This window comes from Cyprinus carpio, chromosome A16 (assembly GCF_018340385.1).
Source record: "Cyprinus carpio isolate SPL01 chromosome A16, ASM1834038v1, whole genome shotgun sequence".
In the NCBI taxonomy this organism is placed as follows: Eukaryota; Metazoa; Chordata; class Actinopteri; order Cypriniformes; family Cyprinidae; genus Cyprinus; species Cyprinus carpio.
Window position 1 is genome coordinate 20,346,249 of NC_056587.1, and position 26,486 is coordinate 20,372,734.

Consider the following 26,486-nt stretch of genomic DNA (forward strand, 5'->3'; position numbering starts at 1 on the left):
GCACATCTGTGTCTGCCGTGTTCCACGAGTGTGTGTTGCTTTCACCTGCTTGAAAGATACTTGTTGAATTGTGCATGTCACGTGCATGAAAACAAAATGTGAGGAGGCGGGCTTAACTGCTCAGGGTGCTCAAATAACAAGCATGCTTTCATGTGTCACACGCTCTTGGCTGGATTCAGTGCTGGGGAAATAAAAAAGCAAAATCATGCAGTCATGTGTGTCCAGAGTCCAGTCTTTCCATTTCCATTTATAGTTATATAGTTGCTGCAAATCTCCTGACCCTCGGGCCATGCAAGATGTAGATGAGTTTATTTCTTCACAGGAATAGATTTGTGGAAATTTAGCATTACATCAATTGCTCACCAATGGATCCTCTGCAGTGAATGGGTGCCGTCATGAAAGTCCAAACAGCTGATAAAACATCACAATAATCCACAAGTAATCCACACCACTCCAGTCCATCAGTTAACATCATGTAAAGCGAAAAGCTGTGATTGTACGAAACAAATCCAGCATTAAGACATTTTCAAACCTTCAAGCCATCACTTCAGGCCAAAATGGGTTCATAATCCATAATAACGCTTCTTCCAGTGAATAGGTCACATCAAAATCCACATACATTGGATTCTTCTATCATATTTGGAGTTTTATACAAAAATGTATATTTGTCTACCAGTCTACTGGTTATTCTACTCATCTGTACCAAATTTGGCACATGTCTAGTCTGAAGTGTCATTAATAATAATCATCATAAACTCTGAATTCAATATGGCCATCTGATGCCAAAGAAAATGGCAGGGTGTGGCATAATCTACTCACATTAAGAAATCCTTTGAAAATTTCCTTTATGAATAGTATGAATCCTTAATGGCTGGTGGTGATTTGATAATGATATACTATTGGAAAATGTAAACATTGCTGTGCCTGTGCAACCGATAACACTGATACTCACTTAAATAGCTCACAAACCTATTTAAAACAACAGTGTGCATTCCTGCATCTCCAGGTTCACCAAAAAGTATTGCAATAATAATAATAATAAATGCACAATGAATTTTTTTAAATGTACGTTTTACATTTACGTATTTAACTGAACTAACAAACGGTGGCTTCTGAACATCCTGGCTAACTCACATTAACTACTAGACGTCATGGTTTCATATTTGATTAGATGATTTACTGCAAAAAGAACAGATTTTTTCAGCACATTTTTGACTATTAAGCAACAGCAGCAAGTTGTTAAAAGCCATCTGTCTTGACATGCATGCATATTCCTCTAAAACATTTTTAATTGTTGTTATGATTATTAAGTAATCTGTATAAATTAAACTACCTTACTGTATCTTAATTTGATTACTTAGAAGCAAAGCATCTCTAGCAATACTGGTTAACTTACTGTACATCAAACCATATTTTCACAGCTTTTCTATTATGCAGAGGTTTATCAATGCATTTTCAAACGGTGTGATTTTTTTTTTTTTTTTTTAATTTATAGCTGTTAAAACAACTTGCTCAAATACAATGACAAAACACTAGTCTGGAGAATCCACCTTTATTATACAGCATCGTTTCCTTTTGTCTGAAATCATCTTAATCAAGTTCTGAAGAAGTCAACGTGCTTTACAACAAACATTTGTTGAACTGTGTAATAAAAGCTTTTGCCTTCTAACAGCTATTGAGATGATGTAAATGAGATTTCCCCGTGTGACAACTTGCCCCGGTCTCCCTGCAGCATATGTTCTGACATGTACAGTATATGCACTTCCATGTAAAGCCTTATCTGATCATGGAGCGGCTGCGCGCGATGTTTCGGTGGAACAGCAGTGTATTGTACCGATGTGAAGTGAATTCGGCAGATGGCAGTATCTGTCAGACGCGTGAGCGCCTCAACAATGACACTCGCAACACTGTAACACTGAAACATTCGAAGTTCGAACGCGGTGCGCGCAGATACAATGTATCGAACCCCACAGATGCTGCCGAGCCGAGGCAGACACGCCGACGAGAATTAAACCTGTGATGGCTCTCCATTTTTCTCTCACGTCTCTCGGGGAGCTCCAATTGCTCGCTACTCGAACCGACAGCTAATACTGCCAGGCACAGGCGGCTGCGTGCGTTACACGGGGCTCATGGCGGAGTTTGTCGCCGAGAACTGCGGGGTCTCGACGCCGGGCGCTGGCGGGAAATCCGCCCAGCCCGGCGATGAGGCGGACGGCAGAGCTACGAACGAGGTGTCGGTCTCGAACGGGGACTGCGGACAGTGTGCACCCGAGAACCAGGGGCTCGAGACGGCCAACGCGTCTGTGGTGCTGGACGGCAAAATCGGAATACCACGGAAGGCCAGTATTATTAAGGTAAACGATCAATGCATCGGCGTTTTTCTCATTTGTGGGCTGTTTTTGTGCCAAACCTCGCCCTGATACACGGATACATCCACAGGTTTGCGGGGGCTTGCACAGAAATCACAGCCCACTGTGAACATTTCATTACTGTCAGATCATGTGTTCTTTTCAAGCGTTTTGTGACAGCGTGATGTACATCAGTCAAGATGAAGTCACGTGCTTTTATTCCGTTCAACTAACTAGCATCTGTGTGTCTTATATGATTAATTAAGCAATCGGCTGTTTCTTTTCAGGGATCTGTGGTTCACAGGTCAACTGTTCAGTCTAGTTGTTGCTTCTAATCCAATTTTAGTTAAAACTGCTCATTATTTCCTCTGTTAACAATCCCATTAGCCACTGGTATCTGTTGCAGCTTTACTTGCTAATGAGACAAATAGCATCTAATCTAACTGATCTATCTTTTCTTATGTCACTATTGATTGCATTTTGTGCTTGTCATCATTAATAGTAAAAGTGGAATATGCATCAGCAGCTAGCTGAGTGAATAGTGGATTTCTGAACCACACAGAATTACATGGCAAGCATTGGTAATTTGTTGTTACCAGTAGCATTTCAACAGTTAGTTATCAATAGTTAGCAAAGGAATATATGCTAATGACTGTACTACTAACTATGTAGTTCACTGTAATGAATGTTGAAATGACCTCACACATCACATTTGATGCCAATACATGTCGAAACGGACTCATACTTCGCACTTTATGCCATTTCTTAATGCCAGTGTAGTTCAGATCATGTCTGTGATATTGAATGAGAATGTTCGACACATATTTACTGTGTGTATGCCATGATAAAAAAATGGGTAAAAATACTGTTTAGGTATATGAATTTTTGAAGCATAAATTCTTACTAAGCTTTTTATTGTTAATTGAGAAGTTCTTTATCTTCTTCAAGGCCGCTACTGCTTTAAACATGTTTTTATAGTCTCTAGCGAGACTGAATCTCTAGTGAATCTCCCAGTGGCCTCTAGAAATTTTTTTGAATGTTATTGGGAAATTTTGACCGTTTACTGTAGAAAGCTGTGACAGGAAATATTGCTCTACTTCCCCATGTCGACTGTTGTGTGCAACATTCATTTCAAATACAAATAATTTAAGCAGCACAAGTTTGGCCAAACATACCCAAACATAACTACAAAATACATTTAAAACTATTTCATAACATAATCGAACAGAAACTGTCGTTCAAAACAGCTTCTTCTTTCGAAACAGCTTCTTCTTTTACTCTGATTTAGTTTTGGTGGCTCAGTAACATTTATATTTGTGCCATCTGTGGTCACAGTTCTGTGCTGAAGCTGGCTGAAGAAAAGAATGTGACAAATGTTGGACGGCTTGTTTAGAGGAGAGTTTACATGTAGAAGAGGAAATGCTTTCCCTCAGCTAAAGTTGTTTCACTCTGCGTTGCTTTTAGTTCCTGTACTAACTACAGTGTTTCCTGTGGAAAGATTTTCAGTGTGTTTCTCAGCTTAGTCAAATCATGTGGTTTGAAGAACGATCATCTCAGGTGAACCACAGAGACGTGAACAACCTGCTGTAAGCATCATCATAATCACTGTTTCCTACTTTGTTTCACAACAGGAGGCCTTTTTTGGGTGTGACAACATGCTTAACAGAGACAGTTATATATATATATATATATATATATATATATTATATATATATATATATATATATATATATATATTATATATTATATATCTACTATATTTCTTAATTTCATTTTCAAAAGCAAAACTATCAAGATTTTACTGTGGCAGAAAATCACATCTCTTTTGTTGACACCAGGCAGTTTTTTCTAAGTCATATTAATACTTCAGTTTTATTTTATTTGTGCAGCACTAAATTTATTTTAGAAAAACGTTCAAATTTTATTGTGTCATGGAAAACCAGTATGATTGTAGATTTTCTAACTGGGCAAATTTTCATTTTTAACCAATTATTAATTTTTTAAAAAAATAAACATAATGGTTCTTGATGTTCTCTATGCCTTGCCGACACCAAACAAATATCTAGCATGTAGGGATTGCTCGATACCATCATTTTGGCTTCGGTACGATACCAGAAAGTAATACCTCGGTATCGATACTAAATCAACCAGTTAACTAAATAACCAGCCTCAAAAAATAAGTGAACTCAAAACTAAAAATAAAAAAAAATAAAAATGGAGGATAATAAAAGTGAATTATCATCATTTATAGAATTTAATAATCTTGGTTAATGTTAGGCATGTGTTTAGTAATGTTTACATACTAAACATGTATTAGTAGCCTACATTTATCTTTTATAAATAATCATTGACCTAGATATATAAGTGCTGTAATGCTGTTGATGAGTTATAACAATTTTTTTTTCAAGTGTTATTCTAACAGTCAAAGTAATATTCAAAATCACGTTAATATTTCTCTTTCCTTCAGAATGTTTTTTTAGATTTCAGACTTAGATAGGCAAAGAAAAAGCTTTAAAAATAAATCTCTCTCTCTCTCGGCTGCTTCATGTTAGCGGTCAACAATGTGGCAGAAACATTCCCTTCATATTACCGATACTAAAATTAATATAGCAAAACTCCCAAAATGTGACTAAAATGTCACTAGTTCTAGCGTCACATGTTTGAGCTTTCGTGTTTACTGCGTCACATCTTATGTTTGTGCGTTGATCAGTTGTGAGTAAAAGTTCAAAATTAAGTCTGAATTTATGAATGATGCACTAACCTGTCGATCTCTTAATTCTTGGAAAAGATCAGGATGAGCACACAATGCTTAGCAAGATTTGATGTGCTGAATCCTGTGGTCAGTTCGTTCACCTTTATCATCTGTTTTGTATGTAAGGTAATGCCATATTTCACTTCTACTGCTGTCTGGATTGATTAGTTGCGGGTGCGTTAATAGAGTTTCATTTGTTTGATCCATGGCGTTGTTCTTCAGGTTTACCGGTTTTGCATCAATTTGGGAAAGTTCAGGTGAACTTCGGAACAGCAGCGCATGAAATACCGAATTGAGCAAAATTATGATATCGTACCGTTTGAAATATAATAGATACCGGTATTTTTCCAGTACCGGTATACCGCACATCCCTACTAGCATGCCAAATATCTGGACCGGTTGGCCGACTCGACATCATGTGATGTCAGGTGTCATGACGAGCGGTCAGCGGAAGAAAAACAGCAGCAGCAACATGGCTTTAAGAAAAGTTTGTGTCTATTTTCAAATAAACAACTCCTGTTTCACTTGTTGTTTTGAGTCATTCCCGTTCAACCTCTAGCGTGTGTTTTCATGACAGAAAGTGGTTTGAAGATGAGTCGTTGGGTGACAGACTTGTTGTCAGCTCGTGTAGTGTGTGACCCCGTATTGTGGATCATTTACATAGTGTCACGTAGTGTGAACACCACAAGGACTTCAAGACAAGACAGCAAGTCATGTAGTGTGAACAGCACAGCGATCTGCCAATGTTTAAAGTTGTGTAGTGTGAACTTGGGAACTATATATATTAGGGCTGTGCGATGTATCGAACGATATGATCATGCGCATCTAGTCAGTAAATCTGATTCCCTGATTACCGCTAAATCACCATCACCTGCTTTCAAATGGAGCGACATTTAATAGACAGAGCCGTAGATCACTGACAAGCTACGCAATATCGCATTCATTATCGCAGATGTAATCGCCTTCGATAATGAACACGATATTTCGTAGCTTGTCAGTGAACTACGGCTCTGTCTATTAAATGCTGCTCCAATTTGAAAGCAGGTGATGGTGATTTAGCGCTAATCAGGGAACCGGCTTTACTGACGAAATGCACGTGACAATCACATCCGATATATCGCCCAGCCCTTATATATATATATATATATATATATATATATATATATATATATATATATATATATATATAGATATATATATATGTATATGTATATGGGTATATATAATATATAGGGGATATATATATATATATATTATATTATATATGCACACTAACCTAAAGGATTATTAGGAACACCATACTAATACTGTGTTTGACCCCCTTTCGCCTTCAGAACTGCCTTAATTCTTAATTCTGCCATTGACTCAACAAGGTGCTGAAAGCATTCTTTAGAAATGTTGGCCCATATTGATAGGATAGCATCTTGCAGTTGATGGAGATTTGTGGGATGCACATCCAGGGCACGAAGCTCCCGTTCCACCACATCCCAAAGCATGCTCTATTGGGTTGAGATCTGGTGACTGTGGGGGGGCATTTTAGTACAGTGAACTCATTGTCATGTTCAAGAAAACTCCAATTTGAAATGATTCGAGCTTTGTGACATGGTGCATTATCCTGCTGAAAGTAAGCCATCAGAGGATGGGTTACATGGTGGTCATAAAGGGATGGACATGGTCAGAAACATGCTCAGGCTAGGCCGTGGCATTTAAAAACGATGCCCAATTGGCACTAAGGGGCCTAAAGTGTGTGCCAAGAAAAACATCCCCCACACCATTACACCACACCACCAGCCTGCACAGTGGTAACAAGGCATGATGGATCCATGTTCTCATTCTGTATGCCGTCAAATTCTGACTCTTACCATCTGAATGTCTCAACAGAAATCGAGACTCATCAGACCAGGCAACATTTTTTCCAGTCTTCAACCTGTCCAATTTTTGGTGAGCTCGTGCAAATTGTAGCCTCTTTTTCCTATTTGTAGTGGAGATGAGTGGTACCCGGTGGGGTCTTCTGCTGTTTGTAGCCCCATCCGCCTCAAGGTTGTGTGTGTTTGTGGCTTTCACAAATGCTTTAGCTGCATACCTCGGTTGTAACGAGTGGTTATTTCAGTCAAAGTTGCTCTTCTAATCAGCTTGAATCAGTCGGCCCATTCTCCTCTTGACCTCTAGCATCAACAAGGCATTTTCGCCCCACAGGACTGCCGCATACTGGATGTTTGTTCCCCTTTTCACACCACATGCCACTCTCAAAAATTGCTTAAATCACCTTTCTTTCCCATTTATGACATTCAGTTTTGGAGTTCAGGAGATTTGTCTTGACCAGGACCACACCCTAAATGCATTGAAGCACACTGCCATGTGATTGGTTGATTAGATAATTGCATTATTAAGGAGAATTGAACAGGTGTTCCTAGGTGTGTGTATATATATATATATATATATATATATATATATATATATATATATATATATCTATATATAATATATATATATATATATATATAGATATATATAATATATATATATATATATATATATATATACACACACACCTAGGAACACCTGTTCAATTCTCATATATATATATATATATATATAGATATATATATATATATATAGTATATATATATATATATATATATACACACACACCTAGGACGACCCTGTTCAATTTCTCATATATATATATATATATATATATATATATATATATATATATATATATATATATATATATATATATACATGTATGTATGTATGTATGTATATATGTATGTGTGTATGTAGGCCTCTGATCAGGATTTTTGAAGCCGATCACAGAAAGCAGTATCTGCCAATCCGATTACCAATCTTTTTAAAGCCTTCTTTTTACCATGTAGAATTATTTATAGTGATAATCCAATCAAGATTTTTAGACATTTATTCAGGGCCTGAATTTCATTTCTGAAAATTAATTCCTCTCTTAGGTGACTTTATTTTTTATTTTGTTTGTTTTTTTTTTCATTTGAGGGGTGGAGGGGGACATTTTTTCAAAAATATATATTTATCTCACCTAAATGTTTGATCATGCACTGTATTTTTGTTTTAACAATCATGTAATTGTTGCACAATAGCTGACACAGCTGATTTTGTGAGCTTTATGTGAGGTTCATAGTACATAACTTACTCTTGTTGCAGACCCCGCCCTGGAAGTCCACTCAACAGATGAGAATTGTCTTTTTGTAATGAAGAAAGAGAGAGAGACAAGAGTTTGCCTTTAGTCAAGCGGTCCTCTTTGTTGACTTTAATCAGTGAGCTTTAAGCAGACCTTAATCAAACCTCTTTAATCAGAATTTATTATATAGTGCAATCATAGCGATCAATCCATGAAACTTTAACCCTCTGTATTTTACATTAGAAAATAAATGTATGAATATATTCAAACACTCAGTGATAACAAATAAATAGTTAAATAAACAAAGAAATAAATCCTGTCAATGTTTCAAACAACTCACATAGCAGACTGAATTCAGGTAAGTCATAACAGTATCTGTTATATTGTATTTCTGTATGCTCACACTGGCAGCTGTTAACCTTAACATTAAAAATAAACCCATTAATAAGTGCATTAAAATGCTTATTTTATGTACAGTTACTAATAAACTTGACCACTTCAACGTCAATGCAAAGTGTTAAACACAAGTGAACCCTATGACATGAGCTGTTCTGAAATTACTTATTAAATAGGTTAATTACATTAAATTAAATAGGTATTTTATTACTTATAAAATACATTAACTGGACAGTAAAGAATGTGAATTTGTAATTTTTCTTGACATTTGGCCATTTTACTAACCTTTTTGTAATGAAGAAAGAGAGAGAGACAAGAGTTTGCCTTTAGTCAAGCTGTCCTCTTTGTTGACTGAAGACGTGCCGTAGTCGCCATGGCAACTCTTCCCTCAGCTGCCACTCAGTATTTAGAAAATGCAACTTTGTTTTCTTTAATATACACTCATGACAATATGTTCTATAAATACATAGAAATAGACACATGTAAATAATAAATAAAATATATACAATCAATTCAATATTCCTGTGACCTGAACTCCATGTGTGGGTCACACTCTGTTTGCAGTGCGTATGTAGACCATGTGTGGTACAGAAGCACCACAAACACATCATTTATCCATTATTTTGATTTTAAATCCAAACATTGTTACTTAAAATGCTTTTTCAACATTGTGATTCTTTTTTTACACAGTACAGTAATACAATCTTTCATCAATTATTCAATGCTTTTTACTTTTGCATTTACTTTTAGATGTATATATTAAGTTGCTAAAGCAAAACATTTAAACTACTTTTCTTACGTTATCACAAACATTCTAAATTAAAACTTACCACGGACAGCTCTACTGCCTTTATTTTGCATTTCAATCTTTATTACTAACAATCCTGCTGTTCATAAAGAACTTTACTCAAGAACTTTAAAATTATTGCCTTGTTTATCTAAAAGTGCTCTTTTCTTTTAAACCTAGCCAAAAAACCAGAGCCTATGTGTTGGTTGTGAAACGCAGTAGACTTTAATGGCGTTGAATGGTTTAAACACTGGCAAGAATTAAAAAGAAAAAATCCAATTTAGAAACTTTAGTGATGATGCGATACTGCCTCGACAGTGCAAGTGACAGTTCCTGTGTCAACTCTGCAGCTTGCAGCTCACTTATAGTGCAGACGCCATGTGATTTAAAGACATTTGCAATTTGAGAGCGAAAGAGAGCGTGCGGTGATTCATTCATGCTGTTTGTGAAATTATGTCTCAGAAACTTTTTCAAATTACTTTATCAGTTATTTAATGAAGAAATATGAATTGTACCTCACCTAAAGCATTCTAATTATTTCACCCGCGCTGGACAGAGACTGAGACGGTGCTGCTGCATGTCACGCCAAACCTCTCATGGCAGGCATGTCATTAGCTTGAAATCGGTTTTATGAGATCGGCCTTTTTAGAGACCATCGATCAATCATCCCAAAGCGATTATCGGCCGATTGTGATCGGTAGCCGATCAATCAGAGCACCCCTATATATATAGTGTGAATTATCAAAGTTCAGTGCCAACAGTGACAAAAGAGCACATATATAGCTGTATATATAACTGTAAAAGAACAGTATTGAAGCCTGTGCTCTTTTGTCACTGTTGGTGCTGAACTTTGAATCTCAGTCCTCCAGCAGATAGATAGTGAAGCTATTGACATTTATGTCTTGTAGAGTCCAGGAAAGCTCTGACTGATCTTTAGCCGCACAATTGCCTGTCATGATGAAGAGAACAAAGTATAGACTATATCATTCTCCTGCAAGTTCCTGTGGAGTTTCTCTTTTTGTTCACCCTTCTTGACATTTCCTGTTTTCCTGTCTCATTTGAAAGGCTTGATAATTCACACTAGTGCTAGACACACAAACACTATATATATTATTTGATATATATTGTCCAGCCATAACACAGACATAAAACTTCACATTATAAATTTTTTAAAATAACCAGAAGATTTTCTCATCTAGTTTAGTAGTCTTCGTAGTAATCATTATTGTTGATATTCAGAGCATCCCAGAGAAAAAAGGTTAAGCAAAGCTGCTGTTTAAGTAATGTGACATCATCATTGACATAGGATGATGATTCAGTGTTATGTTGTCTACAATTATGTTCAAACTTTCCAAGATCTGTCCTGTGTTGTTCTTTTTGCCATTTTAATGATAGAGATACTTAGAGAGCAGACAGGAAATGATGGGGAGAAAAGGAAGCAGGAATTCAAGCCAGAGTCGAACTTGTGTTGCCCACATAAGCACCACTGGCATAGTTTTGTTACTTAATATACTTAAATATTTTTTATATACAAATAAATAAATATATATATACAAATAAATAAATAAATAAATAAATAAATATATATATATATATTATATATATATGTATATATTATATATATATATAGATATATATCTAATATGTATATATATATAGGTATGTAATAGGAAAAGATATATATGTATATATATATATATATATATGTATATATATATGTATGGTGCCCTCCATAAGTATTGGACAGTAAAGACAAAATGTCTGTTTGCTGTGGAGTCAAGAAATCTGTAAATATGATTAAAAGGAATATGAGACAAAACTACAGAATGTTACACAACACAAGATGTTTTACCAGCTAAGAAGATCAGCACTTTTAGAGTTTCCATCTCCCTATCTGATGTGAGCATAAGTATTGGAACAGTTGCCTCGCAGGTCTTTCTAAGTGTTCAGCTGTGTCCTGTTGCATTAATTCTTCAGATATTAAAAGCAGGGAACGTGTCTTATCAGTTATATCCATTACTTCTGCATAAGTCTTGCATTCGATGATGACACACACAAACCAGGATGAAGACGAGGAAGCCGACTCTGAAAGAAAAGCATGAAATTTAGAACAAAAAAGGAAAAAAAAAATAAATAAAAAAAAAACAAAAAACAAAGAGAAACTACAAACTACATCAGAAACCAACAACCAACTAATACCCTAACAAAAAAAAAAAAACAACATTACATAATGAAACATCTGAATCATAACAGCTGTGAAAATGAACCCTAAAACACATGTCTGTAAAATCACCAACACCCTCCAGAAAGCTGGGGTGATGCTCTGTCAATCTACAGTCAGCTGGAGAATTTGACACAGAATTACAGAAGAGCTACACAGCGATGCAAACCTGCAAACCTCAAGGTTTTGTTGATGGACCTGAGTGATGGACATGAGACAAAGATGAACCTTTATCTAAGTGATTGGAAAGCAAAAGTGTGGAGAAAAAAGGGAACTGCAAATGATCCTGAGATACATAACAACCTCATCTGTAAAGCTTGGTGGAGGTGGTGTCATGGCATGGGCATGCATGGCTGTCTCTAGAACAGCACCTCTTCATTTTAATGATGACTTAATCTATGATGACAGTAGCAGAATGAATTTGGAAGGGTACAAAATAATCTTGGCTACCAATATTCAAGAAAATGCCACCAAACTCATTAGAAAGCACTTCATATTGGATCAGGAAATTGACCCAAAACACCCTGCCAGTTCAGTCAAGGGCTTTATCAGGGCAAATAAAAGTCTTTAAAGATTGGCCAAATCAATCTCCAGATTTAAATCTGATTGAACATTAATTTCACCAGCTGAAGAGGAAACTAAAGACTCCCCAAAACAAGCAACAGTTGGAATTGGCTGCATTAAAGGCTGGGGAAAAGCATTTCAAAGCACCACCCAGAGTCTGATGATGTCTATGGGTCACAGACTCACTGCTCTGATTGCATGCAAGGGATCTGCAACTAAATATTAGCATTTAATCTTTTACATCTGCCTTAAATTCAACTGTTCCAATACTTATGCTCACATCAAATAGTGGGTTTAGCACTCAAAAAGTGCTGTCCTTTTTATTTGGTAAAACATGTATGTGTCGAAAGACCTAATAATAAAATGTGACATTCTGTAGATTTGTCGCATATTCATCTTTTAATCATATTTGCAAATGTCTTGACTCCACAGCAGAGAAAGCAATTTTGTTTTTACTGACTTATGGAGGGCACTATATATATATATATATATATATATATATATATATATATATATATATATATATATATAGAATATACCTACATACATACATACATACATACATAGATGTACATATATATACATACATATATATATATATATATATATATATATAATATATATATATATCTACACCACATGATATAGGCTGCATTTATTTGATAAGCACATATAGGACAAACAGTATACAATTTTTAAAGTTTTCTATTATATTAGATTCATTATTTTAATTATTTTCTATATTATTAAAGTGTAAAAAACTGCAATTTTCAGCATTTTCCTCCAGTCTTCAGTGTCACATGATCCTTCAGAAATCATTCTAATATGCTGATTTGCCGCTCAAGAAACATTTCTGATTATTATCAATGTTGAGAACAGTTGTGTTTTTTTTTGAGTGTTTTTTGATGATTAGAATGTTCAAAAGAAAACAACATATATTAAAAATAAAAATGCAATAATATATTATTAAAAGTTTTTATTTTTCAAAATAATTCACGAAAGCTCAAGAGAAGTTGTTTTGTCAAGATATATATATTTTTTTCTATCAGATTCACTTTTAACAAAGAATCAAAAAATAAGTGGAATTTCCACCAGAGGCAGAAAGCGAATGAAAACGTCCAGTTGCATGCATTTCTGTGCAGCAGGTAGCAGATCAAGTCGACACCAGTGAGTAATTAATTATCGTTAATTACCTAATATGCCCTAATCTACAGCTTATTATACATGTTTTCTTCATTGCTGTCAGAGGATGTGGTTTCATTGTTAACGGACATGTTCACTTCAGTCTCAGAGGGGTGTAGGCTGCATTAAGGCTGGGGCTGAGTTCAGATTTAGAAACAGCATTGAACAAGTGAAAGGTTATGAGGATATTAGTGTAAATCACTTATTTGAGATGAAAACAATGACCTGACAGTAATTTGAGGGCAGCCCTGTTACTATAATGAGTTGCTATTTTTATACGTGTGCAGTAAACACCCTCGTCCTTAATTTAAAATTCTACTGACTGGTAGCAGGTGCTGATATGAGTGTTGTTTTTACACACTATCTCTGCTGTGTCACGTAGAGCCATTATTCTCTTTTATTTGACTAAAACAGCAGTTTTAAATGGCTGTTACTGCTGACGTGGGGATTGTGACAAAGACCATACAGACCAGTCTGTGCCCTTAAAACACTGCCCGTCAGCCTTTATCTCTTGGGTTCAGCAGAATGCAGCTGTAAGGTTGGAGATGGTCTCTGATCAGCAGCTGAAATCAGTCACGATCCACCATCAGCACACCACAGATGACGATATTTATCACACTGAAACTTTCCAAGCATGCTGTGAGAATAAATGAGTCTAAATCGAGCTTTCAGGAGTAATTTGAATTTTCAGAACAAAGATTTTACATTAGAAATGAGCCTAGATGAGCAGCGGCATGTTTATAGAGAACTCTGTGGAATATAACATTATATAAGTTTGGGGTTCATGAGATTTTTTAAATGGTTTTGAAAGAAATGCTAGGGTATGACTATACTAGTACTACCAGTCAGTTTTAATGTTTTTTTTTTTAATAATTATCTTCTTCTTACCAAGCCTGCATTTATTTGATCCAAAATACAGCAAAAGCAGCAGTAATATTGTGAAATATTTTTACTATGTAAAATAACTGCTTTCTATTAGAATATAATTTAAATGTAATTTATTCCTGTGATTTCAAAAAGGAAATACAGAACCTAAGCTAATTGAAAGAAAACAAGTTGACAAAAAGATCGAATCCTGGATTCGGTGATAAATATAGCTTAATGGGAGATTTCCAAAAAATTTTTTAAAAGGCTGGTCATTTTTAACCAGGAACACCAAATTAGGTAAAAGATTTCAGCACAGCACAAGGGTTAAAGATATAGTAAAAACTATAATATTGTGAAATATTTTTACAATTTAAAATAACTATTTTGCATTTGAATATACGTTAAAATGTAATTTATTTCTGTGATCAAATTTTCAGCATCATTACTCCAGTCTTCAGTGTCACATGATCCTTCAGAAATCATTCTAATATGCTGATTTGCTGCTCAAGAAAAAAAAAAATAAAAATAAATATATATATATATATATATTATATATATATTTATTATTATTATTATTATTATCAATGCTTGTTATCAATGCACAGTTTTTTGTGGAAAGTTCAATTGAACTGCATTTATTTGAAATGGAGCTCTTTAGTAACTTTATAAATGTCTTTAGTGTCACTTTTGATGTATTTAATTCTTCCTTGCGGAGTAAAAGTATTCATTAAAAAACAAAGTACTGACCCCAAACATAGTAATCATGTAGTGAATTTGGTCATCCCATCCCCCTCTGTGTTGTAGCACAAGTTGACATCACTAGTAGTGTTTTGTTTAATGAAAGCACCGCTGTGTTCTCTAATAGGTGTGGTGCGCATTAAAAAGGTCAATGTGCACTTTGTGCTAAACACTTGTGTGTTAAGCGAGTGAACTCCGTGCTAGCTCTGCCACGTTGTTCATGGTCTATTCATCGGATGTGGCGTCATTCAGTCTCGCTCTTTATATAAGCCTCTTGATATGGATTAGATAGAAACCAGGCCTAATAGGCATTGCAGAGACAGATAGCGGTTGGGTTCGACTCAGCATTCACCGAATGCTTCATTTACACGCTCATCTGTCTATAGAGCAGAGATCTTAACTTAGTAATGGTGTGAACTGAGGTCACACATTCAGTGCTTTAAACTAATGTAAATAACTCAGTAGCTTGAACTGCTGTTTATATTTTAGACACATTTATAGATTGGCCATTTTCCTCGGCCAGTGACGCTTGCAGTAAATTAAACAATGAATGTCGGGTTCTGAAAGTAAATAAATAAATAAAACAGGTTCTGAAAGTAGTTTTACATTTTTATAAGAAAGTACTTGTAATACTTCTCTTTTATTTTTAAAGGTTGTACACAAATGCATAGACTGCGGAAATAGGGTAAATCGCATGCTAAAAGTTATTGCACATAAATGTTAATTAAAAAAGCTTAATTTTTTAATTTTTAATGCAATACACACACACACACACACATGTATGTATGTATGTATGTATGTGTGTATATATATATATATATATATATATATATATATATATATATATATATATATAATATAATTCCTTATGCTTTCTGGGGTGGAAAGTGACACATTCTTGACAGGTTTTGTCAGATTCATCCCTAAACGTTTCTTTAGACTGATTAAATGGACATATTCTTATTCAGCATACATTTTAAAAGCCTGCGTCGGTTCAGAGGATAAAGAAGATGCACCAGCATGGTGCATTCGGAATTGGTTTTCATATTCATCAGGGAACACTTTAATTGGACGCTTTCTTCACAGGGAAAGCGCTTGTGTGCGAAAAGGGACAGCCGTGATTGAAGTGCAATAGCCACCCTGTCAATTCTTTACTCTGTAATGCAGGACTTAATTAGCAATCCATGCCGCCATTATTGAGCTGAGAGGAACACTTCACATGTTTTATGAGCGTCTTGAGAAGAACCCACTGGTTTTCGGTGTGCGTAGGAGGTTAAAGCCGGATCATGATTCATAAAATAAAATAAAATATCGATAAATTTGATTTATTTGGATAGTAACGTCTTGATTCTGTAATCCTAAATTGTATTTATTTTATATCATATTTAGTAAATTAGAAATAAATAAATATGAAAAAAATCATTTGAACTTGTAAAAATATTGATAAAAATACTTTTATTTAGATAGCAATTTCTTGTTTCTGTAATCATTTATAGTCTATTAGATATTCAGAGACTTTTGTTTTTTTGAAAGAGAATTTTGTTTAAATGATATAAATATGTATTTGCTGAATGCTGATGGCAGAGTACCTTTATTTTTACTCATAATAGAGAAGCAAACGCTAATATTTTTCACATACAGTTTGCTTATTCTGTTTCTGTCTAGTGATTTATTATTTATGTATTATTAAAACTATTAAACAGAGACAGTAAAGGCAGAGAATGGGAGCTCAGTGAGTAAAATCACTTCTGACACATCAGCTAAACAGAAAAATGTAAAAAAAAAAAAAAAAAAAAAAAAAAAATGCATATTTAATTGTTGCTTAGGTGTCCAAAAACTTTTCAGGGTCACTGTATTTCATGCCCACATCACTGCAGAGGCTTTTAAAGCACCGGATGTTGTGGTGTTATTAATGCGGGGAGTGTATTTGAATCCAGCAGATGTCAGCCCCTTTTCTCAGTAAAGCACTACAATCTGTACAGCAATGTAATCACAAAAAGTGACATATTGAAGACTAGTGGATAAATAGCGTCTCCCCAGTGGATATCTGCGAGGGATGTACGGTTCACAACGGTGCAGTTAGCCAGAAAAAGGCTTTCAATCCATTAGGGACTTCTAATCAGGTGGGAACGCCGAATGGTCCCTTATCAGTCAAACACAGAGGAAATTTTGAGACAAAAATACATTGGAAATCCCTCTGTTGGATTATCTTAATGACTTTGTCCCTCATTCTCTTTAATCTCTCAATTAACGTGTGCGCTTTTATCACTCCAAAACTTTCAGTCGCATGTGTTTCGGGCAGCTGAGGAGCTGGCAGCCAAAACAGCGACAACAAGCTGCTTGTGCGTCATATACTTATTTGTAACGTGATTTAAAAAGCTTAATTGAATTATGATCACAAATTCCCTTGTTGTTGTTTTTTTTTCCCACTAAAGTTTTTGTTTTCGTTAAAGTAACTGAACTGTTTGTTTGGTTAATAAGAGAATAATATAAAAGAGAAATTACAGGTGAATAGGGTAAATATTTTAGTAAATAAACTGATATCATCATACTTTCCACAGTTTATTAGACACAGTGCATTAAGACAATTGTTTTGTACAAGTTTTCTGAAATATGTTTATTTATGCAAATAATGCTTTATCTAATTAAATATTACACTCATTTGCATACCAGATTAAATTACCAGAACAGAGATCTCAATATATTGGATATAAAGCCAGGTTCAAATTTCTTGTTTCATTTTGTTGACATATTAGAGCTAAAGGATTTTAGGGTTTTGGATTTCTTTTTTTTCTTATTCTATAAATTAGAAAATAAATCAGAAACTTTTTTAGTAATAATGTTATAGAAATGAACAAACCCCTCTGTAAAAACCTTTAGAATATAGACAAATAAAACCATAAAGTTTGGTGTATGTAAGTGCAGCTAAAGTGGAGATTTCTGACTAAAACTAATTTTGACAAAACAGCCTTTAAACATACAGTATGTACTGTAATTGAAATCTACAGATGCAAATAGATAAACGGTAATTAAATAACTATTAATTGTGCATTGTGGATGAACACAGACAAATTAGAATCATAATAGCCCAAAATGTCTCAATAATAGCAGCCCTGAGGTTGAGGACTAATATTAATATGAAACTATTAAATTCACACGAATTAAAGTATTTAAATGATACTTATTTCAAATCACAGAATTCATGAGTACTCTTACCTAAATCTTAATTATGATGATGTCATTTGAACGTCGTCTTTCATGTTTACCATAGTCAAATTGTGTGTATTAAAACAACGAAACGGCTGACCTGATCCCAGCAGGCCTGAAAACAGCTCACTATGTAACTGGCCAGAAATAGACTTTTTAACGGAAATAATAAAACGGCTGCTGAAACACTGAGGGAGTTTTACAGCATTGTTTTTCTAGCCCGGGGATGTGAGGGCGTCCCTTACTCACTGTAAGGAAATCCTCGGGAAGGACGCTGCGCCTGGAAGACAGAAACCTCCTCTGCATGTGACTACACCTAAAAGGTCAGCGCATGTCAAACCCCTTCCCAGACAGGCCTTCCGCATTTTTCCCCAGATCAGGCGGATCATATTTAGTCATGCGGTTCAGCTTTTCCCGTGAACGTTTAGGTAAGACTACAGTAGGTGGTTAGTCAGGGAGATTCCTTCATGTTCTCAATCTAAACTATTACATTAGTCCTGTTTGTTTACACTGGTTTCACTTTCAGTGCTGCTTGGAAAGGGGAATTGTATAGGCCTGTCAAACAGTTGCCAAGTGCCAACCAAAAGCCATGTGACTAGCCGCTCTAGAGCCGCAGGAATAATGACGTCAAGATTGGCTGATGGCAGCACAAGAACGCACACAGTCCCAAGTCTTTCACTAGTCACTATCCTGAGCTGTCAAAGACAGCAGACATGGAACATTTCATGGTTTTAAGAGCCCTCCGAAAAACTGGTGAAACATCTACTATAATATATTATGTATTCTGAGTGGTTGTTTACTGGCCCAAGTGAAAAGTGTATGTGATGTCCTGTTCAGAAGTTTGGGGTCAGTAAGATTTTTATTGATTTATCCAGCAAAGATGCATTACATTAATGACAGTGAAGACACAGAATGATTTCTGAAGGATCCTGTGACACTGAAGACTGGAGTAATGATGCTGAAAATTCAGCTTTGATCACAATCAATGACTTAATTGAATATAAAATATATTCAGATAGAAAACAGTTATTTTGAATTATAATAAACAAATAAATGCAGCCTTGGTGAGCATTAAAAGTCAAAACATTTAAAAATCATACCAACCCCGAACTTTTGAATGTTAGTGTACCTTATTTAGTATATATATATATATATATATATATAGTATATATATAAAGTGGATAAGATAATGTTAGTTCTGAGCTGAGTACTGTTTGAAGAGACCTGAAGCGACTCCAACCTCAGATGGTGGTCTGTTTCTCATGAGTGATCTTGCCAAAGGCTGTTATTGGTTGTAGATGTGGTCAGCGGTGCTTTCATGTGTGACGTTATTTTTGTCACTGTCTAAAAAATTCTTATTTTTCCTAGTCAATCATTTCCTGGACATGTCAGTCATTCAGCATAAGCAGAAGAGGTTAATGCATAAGATAATATTTCGACTAATTCCTCAGAAGTCTTCAGTGTTTTTCATAAGATTTGAAGAATGTACTTTATGTAACAGCTGACCACTGTTTTTCCAGGCCTCCAGGCCCTCACACAATACACTGTCAAGTCTAGCAGAAAACACACTTTTGTGCTGGATAATTAACTACATATACATAGATTTCTGACTAAATATTCGCTAAAATGGCTGACTGATTGTTAGTGAACTCTGGTTTTCTGGCACTTTGAGTGGTGTAAGTGAATTAGCCCATACACACACACACACACACACACACACACACACACACACACACACACACACACACACACACACACACACACATATATATGTAAATGCATATTGCATTGTGAAATGTTGACTTTGAATATACTTTTATTTAAATGCAGTAATCCACTTTTGAAATTGTGTTTTTCAAAAGAATATATATAAAAAAGATATTCAAATAATAAAGAAAATGATTACAAATATTTGAAAAATATTGCGTTTAGAAAGTATTTTAGAAAGCGAATTATTCAGTATTGACATTGATGTTTTATGATTACTGTGGGCTTATTCCCTCAAACCAGAATTAGGTTAACCTCCAAAGCTCAGTTGTTTCCAACAGGAAGGCACATTTCCTTTGACCCAGCTAGAATAAATTTCCAGTGGACCAAAGCCATTGATATTCACATGGGCCATTACTCTGTGCTGCAGCTCCAGCGCCTGCGCGGCATCATATTGAGAGATGGTCGGATGGATAGGGGGCCAGATTTTGGCCTGACCTCTCAAGGGACATGAGGTTACCATGGGACAGTGTTTGCTGACGGATAAAAATCCACTGAAGTTCTGGTGTTTAGGAGCAGGTAGAGTGCCACTAGGACAGAGTTGTTCAGGAAATGTATACTGGAGAAGACTATTAGGTTCATTTGGAATGTTTTGCCATAGTGTAAACAAACAGATTATGGACCAATGGAGCTCAAAAGTCTTGTATATTATTTTATGTGTAGATTCAGCTCCGAGTTCTCTAATTAAAATGAATTAATGTCTGTTAATTTTTGTGCCTGTCACAGCTGATGCAATCTGTTATATAAGAGACTCGTGAAACTCAGTCATACTGTCAGTGTCGTGTCTCCGTGTCTCTTGAGATCATGGCCCCCGGAGCAAACTGTACAGTTTCTGCTCAACCAAATATTATTTTTCGTGTTCTGAGCATTTCACATGCTTAAAGATGGGTGATATGACCAAAACCTTCTTAGTATTATTTTGTGCATTAACTACTGTACATCAATATATTTTTATTATTTTGTTATTTTATTTATTAATATTTTACCAATCTGACTCCATTGTGGTATGCAATGTCCAATTTTCATGATCCAGTCAAATTCAGATAGATACAACTTAAATTTTTCCTCATTGATCATCTTTTTTTTTCACCTGGAAACAAGTCAGATTATGGAAATCGTGTGGGATTGGATGGCTGTTTGTAGATAATTTATTCAGCTTTATTCACTTTATTCAGCTTAAGTGTGTAGGTTTTATTTGACAGGTTCCAATACTGCTCATTTCTATGGAAACTAACATTGTTCAAATTTTAGGCATTTGGCACTTTTTTGTGTACTTCTTCACTCAAAATACTTTTATGTAATTGCACTTATCCTCTCGTAAATAAGTGTTAGATATATGCATGTAATTAAATTAAATTAAATTAAATTTATGCATCTAGCAGACGCTTTTATCCAAAGCAACTTACAGTGCATTCAGGCTATCAATTTTTATCCATCATGTGTTCCCGGGGAATTGAACCCCCAACCTTGCGCTTGGTAACGCAACGCTCTACCACTTGAGCTACAGGAGCACAATAAATGCAATAAAGTGATATTTCTATTTGCGTGGTGTATTTGTCAGCAATGTTATGAGTTTATCAAGCCTTAAAGAACTTGGCAGTACAGAATGTAAATTAAACTCTGCATGCATTTTTTTTTCAGTGTATGTCATAATGCAGTTTGTTTGTTTAATAAACAGGCAAAAAAACAGGTATTCTGCTGCAAGCAGATATGTGACAGATAGAGTGCCAAGAACATTTAAACTTATATTGCATTTTTCATAGGCCATAAACACCCCAGTGAAGACTTAGGACTAATTGCTCTCTCATGATGAAACGGTTGTAATTATTTTCTTAATTAAGCCTGGTTTAGCTCAATATTTTTCTGCCTGTAGGCTAAGGGTGATATAAAAGTAAAGGAAACATTGATGCTCTGGTCACAACACCAGCAGTGATTACAGCACACACCAGCAGAGATGATACAACAGGAAAACTCTTGTTTCTAATGTCATTTTACCCATTTAATGTTATTCCTTTAACATATTTGAATATGCAGATTCAGTAGTTTATATTTTAAAGTCAACGTGAAATTACTGTAATGCACATTACTGGTCTCAAATATGCAAATTATGTGCTTAATAAATATGCAAATTTGCATTGATGTAAATCTATAGGCTATCCATGTGAATTTTTATTGAAAAGAGTTATAAACCTCTCGGTTGTCTAATCAGCAATTCAGGTTAATAAAGTAATGTTTATTTATCAAAATATTTAATAAACACTTCAAAAAAACATTTAAGTAGGCTCATGAAATTAGTGTAAAATAATAAATGATCAAATAAAAAGTTTATACAGTTTGTTTCTTATAATTTAGCTTGCTTTCTTAAAGTTTGGTTGAAAAATATTGTGGAAAGCCAAAATTTTATGCCTCTCCATAAATGTGTTTATCATATTATACTGTCGTTGTCAAGCAGTTCAATACTGATGATAAATTGCTTTATTTTCCAGGATGGTTCCAGGCGGTACAAGGAAAGGAAAAAGACGGTGTCGTTCAGTAGCATGCCAACAGAGAAGAAGATCAGCAGTGCAAGTGACTGCATTAATTCAATGGTGGATGGGTCTGAACTAAGGAAAGTACGCTCCAACTCTAGAGTCTACCACCGTTACTTCCTCCTAGATGCCGACATGCAGTCTTTTCGATGGGAGCCATCCAAAAAAGAGTCGGACAAGGCCAAGATTGATGTAAAATCAATTAAAGAGGTGCGAACTGGTAAAAACACGGACACTTTCAGGACCAATGGAAATTCGGATCAGATTTCTGAGGATTGTGCGTTCTCGATAATCTATGGGGAGAACTATGAATCACTTGATTTAGTGGCAAATTCAGCCGATGTAGCAAATATATGGGTGACTGGACTCAGGTACTTAATATCATATGGAAAACACACTCTTAACATGATTCAGAGCAGTCAGGACAACATGCGTGCGTCCTGGCTTGGCGACCTCTTCGACGAAGCGGACGTCATTGGCGGAAAATGCATTCGTCTTTGTTCAGCCGTACAGCTGATCAAGAAGTTAAGTCCTGGGCTGAAAAATGTCAAGATAGAGCTGAAGTTCAAAGAGTTGCACAAAGCGAAAGATAAAATCGGTTCCGACGTGACCAAGGAAGAGTTCATCGAAGTCTTTCACGACCTTTGCACAAGACCAGAAATCTATTTTTTGTTGGTGCAGTTCTCAAGCAACAAGGAATTTCTTGACACCAAGGACCTGATGATCTTTTTGGAGGCAGAGCAGGGCATGGCCAAGGTGAGCGAAGACATCAGTGTGGAAATTATTCAGAAGTATGAACCTTCGAAGGAGGGGCAACTCAAGGGATGGCTCTCCCTGGATGGGTTTATCAATTACCTCATGTCACCAGACTGCCACATATTTGATCCTGAACAAAAAACAGTATGCCAAGACATGAACCAACCCCTTTCTCACTATTACATAAACTCTTCCCACAATACCTACCTGATTGAGGACCAGTTCAGGGGTCCATCAGACATTACGGGCTACATCCGTGCCCTAAAGATGGGCTGCAGGAGCGTGGAACTTGATGTATGGGATGGGCCGGATAATGAACCGGTCATTTACACGGGCCATACGATGACCTCGCATATTGTCTTCCGCAGCGTCATTGACGTCATCAACAAGTACGCTTTCGTAGCCTCAGAATTTCCTCTGATCCTCTGCTTGGAGAACCACTGTTCCTTGAAGCAACAGAAGGTAATGTTTCAGCACCTGAAGAAAATACTCGGAGACAAAATCCACCCGGATCCTCCCAACCTTGAGGACAACTACCTTCCGTCTCCTTCGGACATTAAAGGAAAGATTCTTGTGAAAGGAAAGAAACTTGCGAGCAACTGCACCGGCTCCGAAGGCGAGGTAACAGATGAAGACGAAGGTGCGGAAATGTCTCAACAGATGAACAACGAGGGTGGCGAGCAGCAAACGGTTGTTCAACCCAAAAAGTTCCAGCTTTCCAAGGATCTCTCTGACTTGGTAACCTTATGTAAGTCTGTTCGGTTTAAGGATTTCCAGACGGCTTTCCAGAACCAAAAGCACTGGGAGCTCTGCTCCTTCAATGAGGTCTTTGCCAGTCGGTGTGCCACTGACCACCCTGGTGAGTTTGTTAACTACAACAAGAAGTTTCTAGCAAGGGTTTACCCAAGTCCAATGCGAATTGATTCTAGCAACATGAACCCGCAGGACTTTTGGAAATGTGGCTGTCAAATAGTAGCAATGAACTATCAAACACCGGGTCTCATGATGGACCTCAACATCGCCTGGTTTAGACAAAACGGGAACTGTGGGTATGTTTTACGCCCAGCGATCATGAGGGAGCAGGTGTCTTATTTCAGTGCCAATACTAAAGACTCTGTTCCGGGAGTGTCTCCGCAGCTCCTTCACATAAAGATCATTAGTGGACAAAATCTTCCTAAACCCAAGGGCGCAGGCGCTAAAGGCGATGTGGTAGATCCATACGTTTATATTGAAATTCATGGCATCCCTGCGGATTGTGCAGAACAAAGGACTAAAACGGTCCATCAGAATGGCGACAACCCCATCTTTGACGAAAGTTTTGAGTTTCAGATTAACCTTCCGGAACTGGCAATGGTGCGCTTTGTTGTTCTGGATGACGACTACATTGGGGATGAGTTTATCGCTCAGTACACAATTCCATTTGAATGCATTCAGCCAGGTTTCCGCCACATCCCCCTCCAGTCGCTGACGGGTGAAGTCCTTCCACACGCCTGGCTCTTTGTCCATGTGGCCATTACTAACCGTCGTGGTGGGGGTAAACCTCACAAAAGGGGGCTTTCGGTCCGCAAGGGTAAAAAGGGTCGGGAGTATGCTACTATGAGGATACTTCTCATCAAGGCTGTAGATGAAGTCTTTAAATCTGCTGCACAGCCACTTCGGGAGGCCACTGATCTCAGAGAGAACATGCAGGTGAGATAACACTTACCTCATTGAGAAACAAAGTAGTGACTTGTTTTTTACTTGAATGCCATAAAGGCTCAGTGTGAATGCAAAGATCAAGGTGAATATTGTCGAATCAATTCTAGTTGAAATTTCTAGATTTCTAGAAATCCCCAAAATTTTAAATCTAAGAATAAATAAATGATATTTAAAAAAATATTTTGATTTGGCATAATAACATATATATTACTTTGCACAAAAAAGAGCAAATAAAATCAGAAAATCTATTTAACTTACTATATATATATAGTTTTCAATTAAATAAATAATAAATTATTTTATTAAAAACATGATACCAGTCATTGGTGTCATACAAACTGTAAAATGCTTTTGCATTATGGTCATGATGAGTCTTATTTGTAGGTTAATTAGGGAAAATATAGTGTTTAATAAAAAAATATAATGTAAATATAATTTTTCAGTGACATATGACCTGGACAAGTTTTGTGAGATTCACCCCATTCAAGTTATGTAAATGTCTCGAATCAGCAAAGGTTTAGTTTTGCAGCTTGCCAGGACGGCTTGCCCAACTGTATTTCAGTGTGGCAAAAGTCTTCTAGCGTGAGAAAGTTTTCTCAAATGAAACTTCAGAAAGTCGACCCTGAGAAGGAAGCACAGCTTACAGGATGTTTCTCTTCACAAGGCCAGGAGCACTTGAACTGAAATCTCTCTGGCACTGATAAACAAAAAATGATTTTAATCAGCTGCAGTTCCTCGATGTTGCACAACTTGTTGAACTTGTACAAAAAAAAAACCTTGAAGATTGACCATAGATCCTTTTTTAGACACAAGAACTGAAAATATACTCATACATAGGCTACAGGTAGGAGATCAGGCAAATTCCTTTTAATATTTGATGTGGAAAATGTTACATAACACAGGGTTAGTATGTCCTGAGGCATGTGTTGGTTATATCCCTTTAAGAAGAGATTAGGTGGTCTCATGGATATAAGGGGTTGGCACTACTATAACAAGAAAGCACTGAGAAGATTTTGAAGTCAGGAAACAGTTTTTTTTTTTTTTCGTTCTTTTTTTTCCGTTCTTTTTGTTCATTGGTTTTTGGGGGGTTGGCTTTAGAATTCACGTCCCTAATGCCTCAGTTATTTTACATTTAAAGGTTTTAGATCAGAAAATATATATCCTTCTTCGGTGTTTGCTTTAATTCATCATAAGCTATTCTATTCATAACTCACTAGAGGAGCCTTCAAGAAAAATTACATCTTCCTCTCACATTCAGAGCAGTGCTTTTGTAGAAGAAACACTTACAAAAACCACTTCCTATCACATTTCTTGTTTGTGGACGTTCACTATGGGGAAGTACGCACATTGCTGCCATTGGCTTGGTTTTTGTTTTCTCGTCACCTCCCACAATTAGGTCACTGGTTATGTTCAGAATAGCATGCTAATGCTCTTGCTATTTCTGCTGCGTGTTAAAAAAAACAATTTTTTTTCCAGCTGGACACAATATATTTTATTTTTGAGCAATATACAGAATATTAG

The 26,486-nt window shown here is 36.0% G+C and overlaps 1 protein-coding gene across 1 annotated transcript in view; it reads left to right on the plus strand.

Annotated features, from left to right (window-relative positions):
• Window positions 1-1,796: 1,796 nt before the first annotated feature.
• LOC109104768 (inactive phospholipase C-like protein 2) overlaps window positions 1,797-26,486 on the plus strand; it is a 46,834-nt gene continuing 22,144 nt past the window's right edge. Inside the window, exons 1-2 of the mRNA XM_042773209.1 lie at window positions 1,797-2,354; window positions 22,470-24,956. Of these exons, the coding sequence (XP_042629143.1) occupies window positions 2,130-2,354; window positions 22,470-24,956 (2,712 nt within the window). The 5' untranslated portion in view covers window positions 1,797-2,129. The remainder of the gene's footprint in view (window positions 2,355-22,469; window positions 24,957-26,486) is intronic.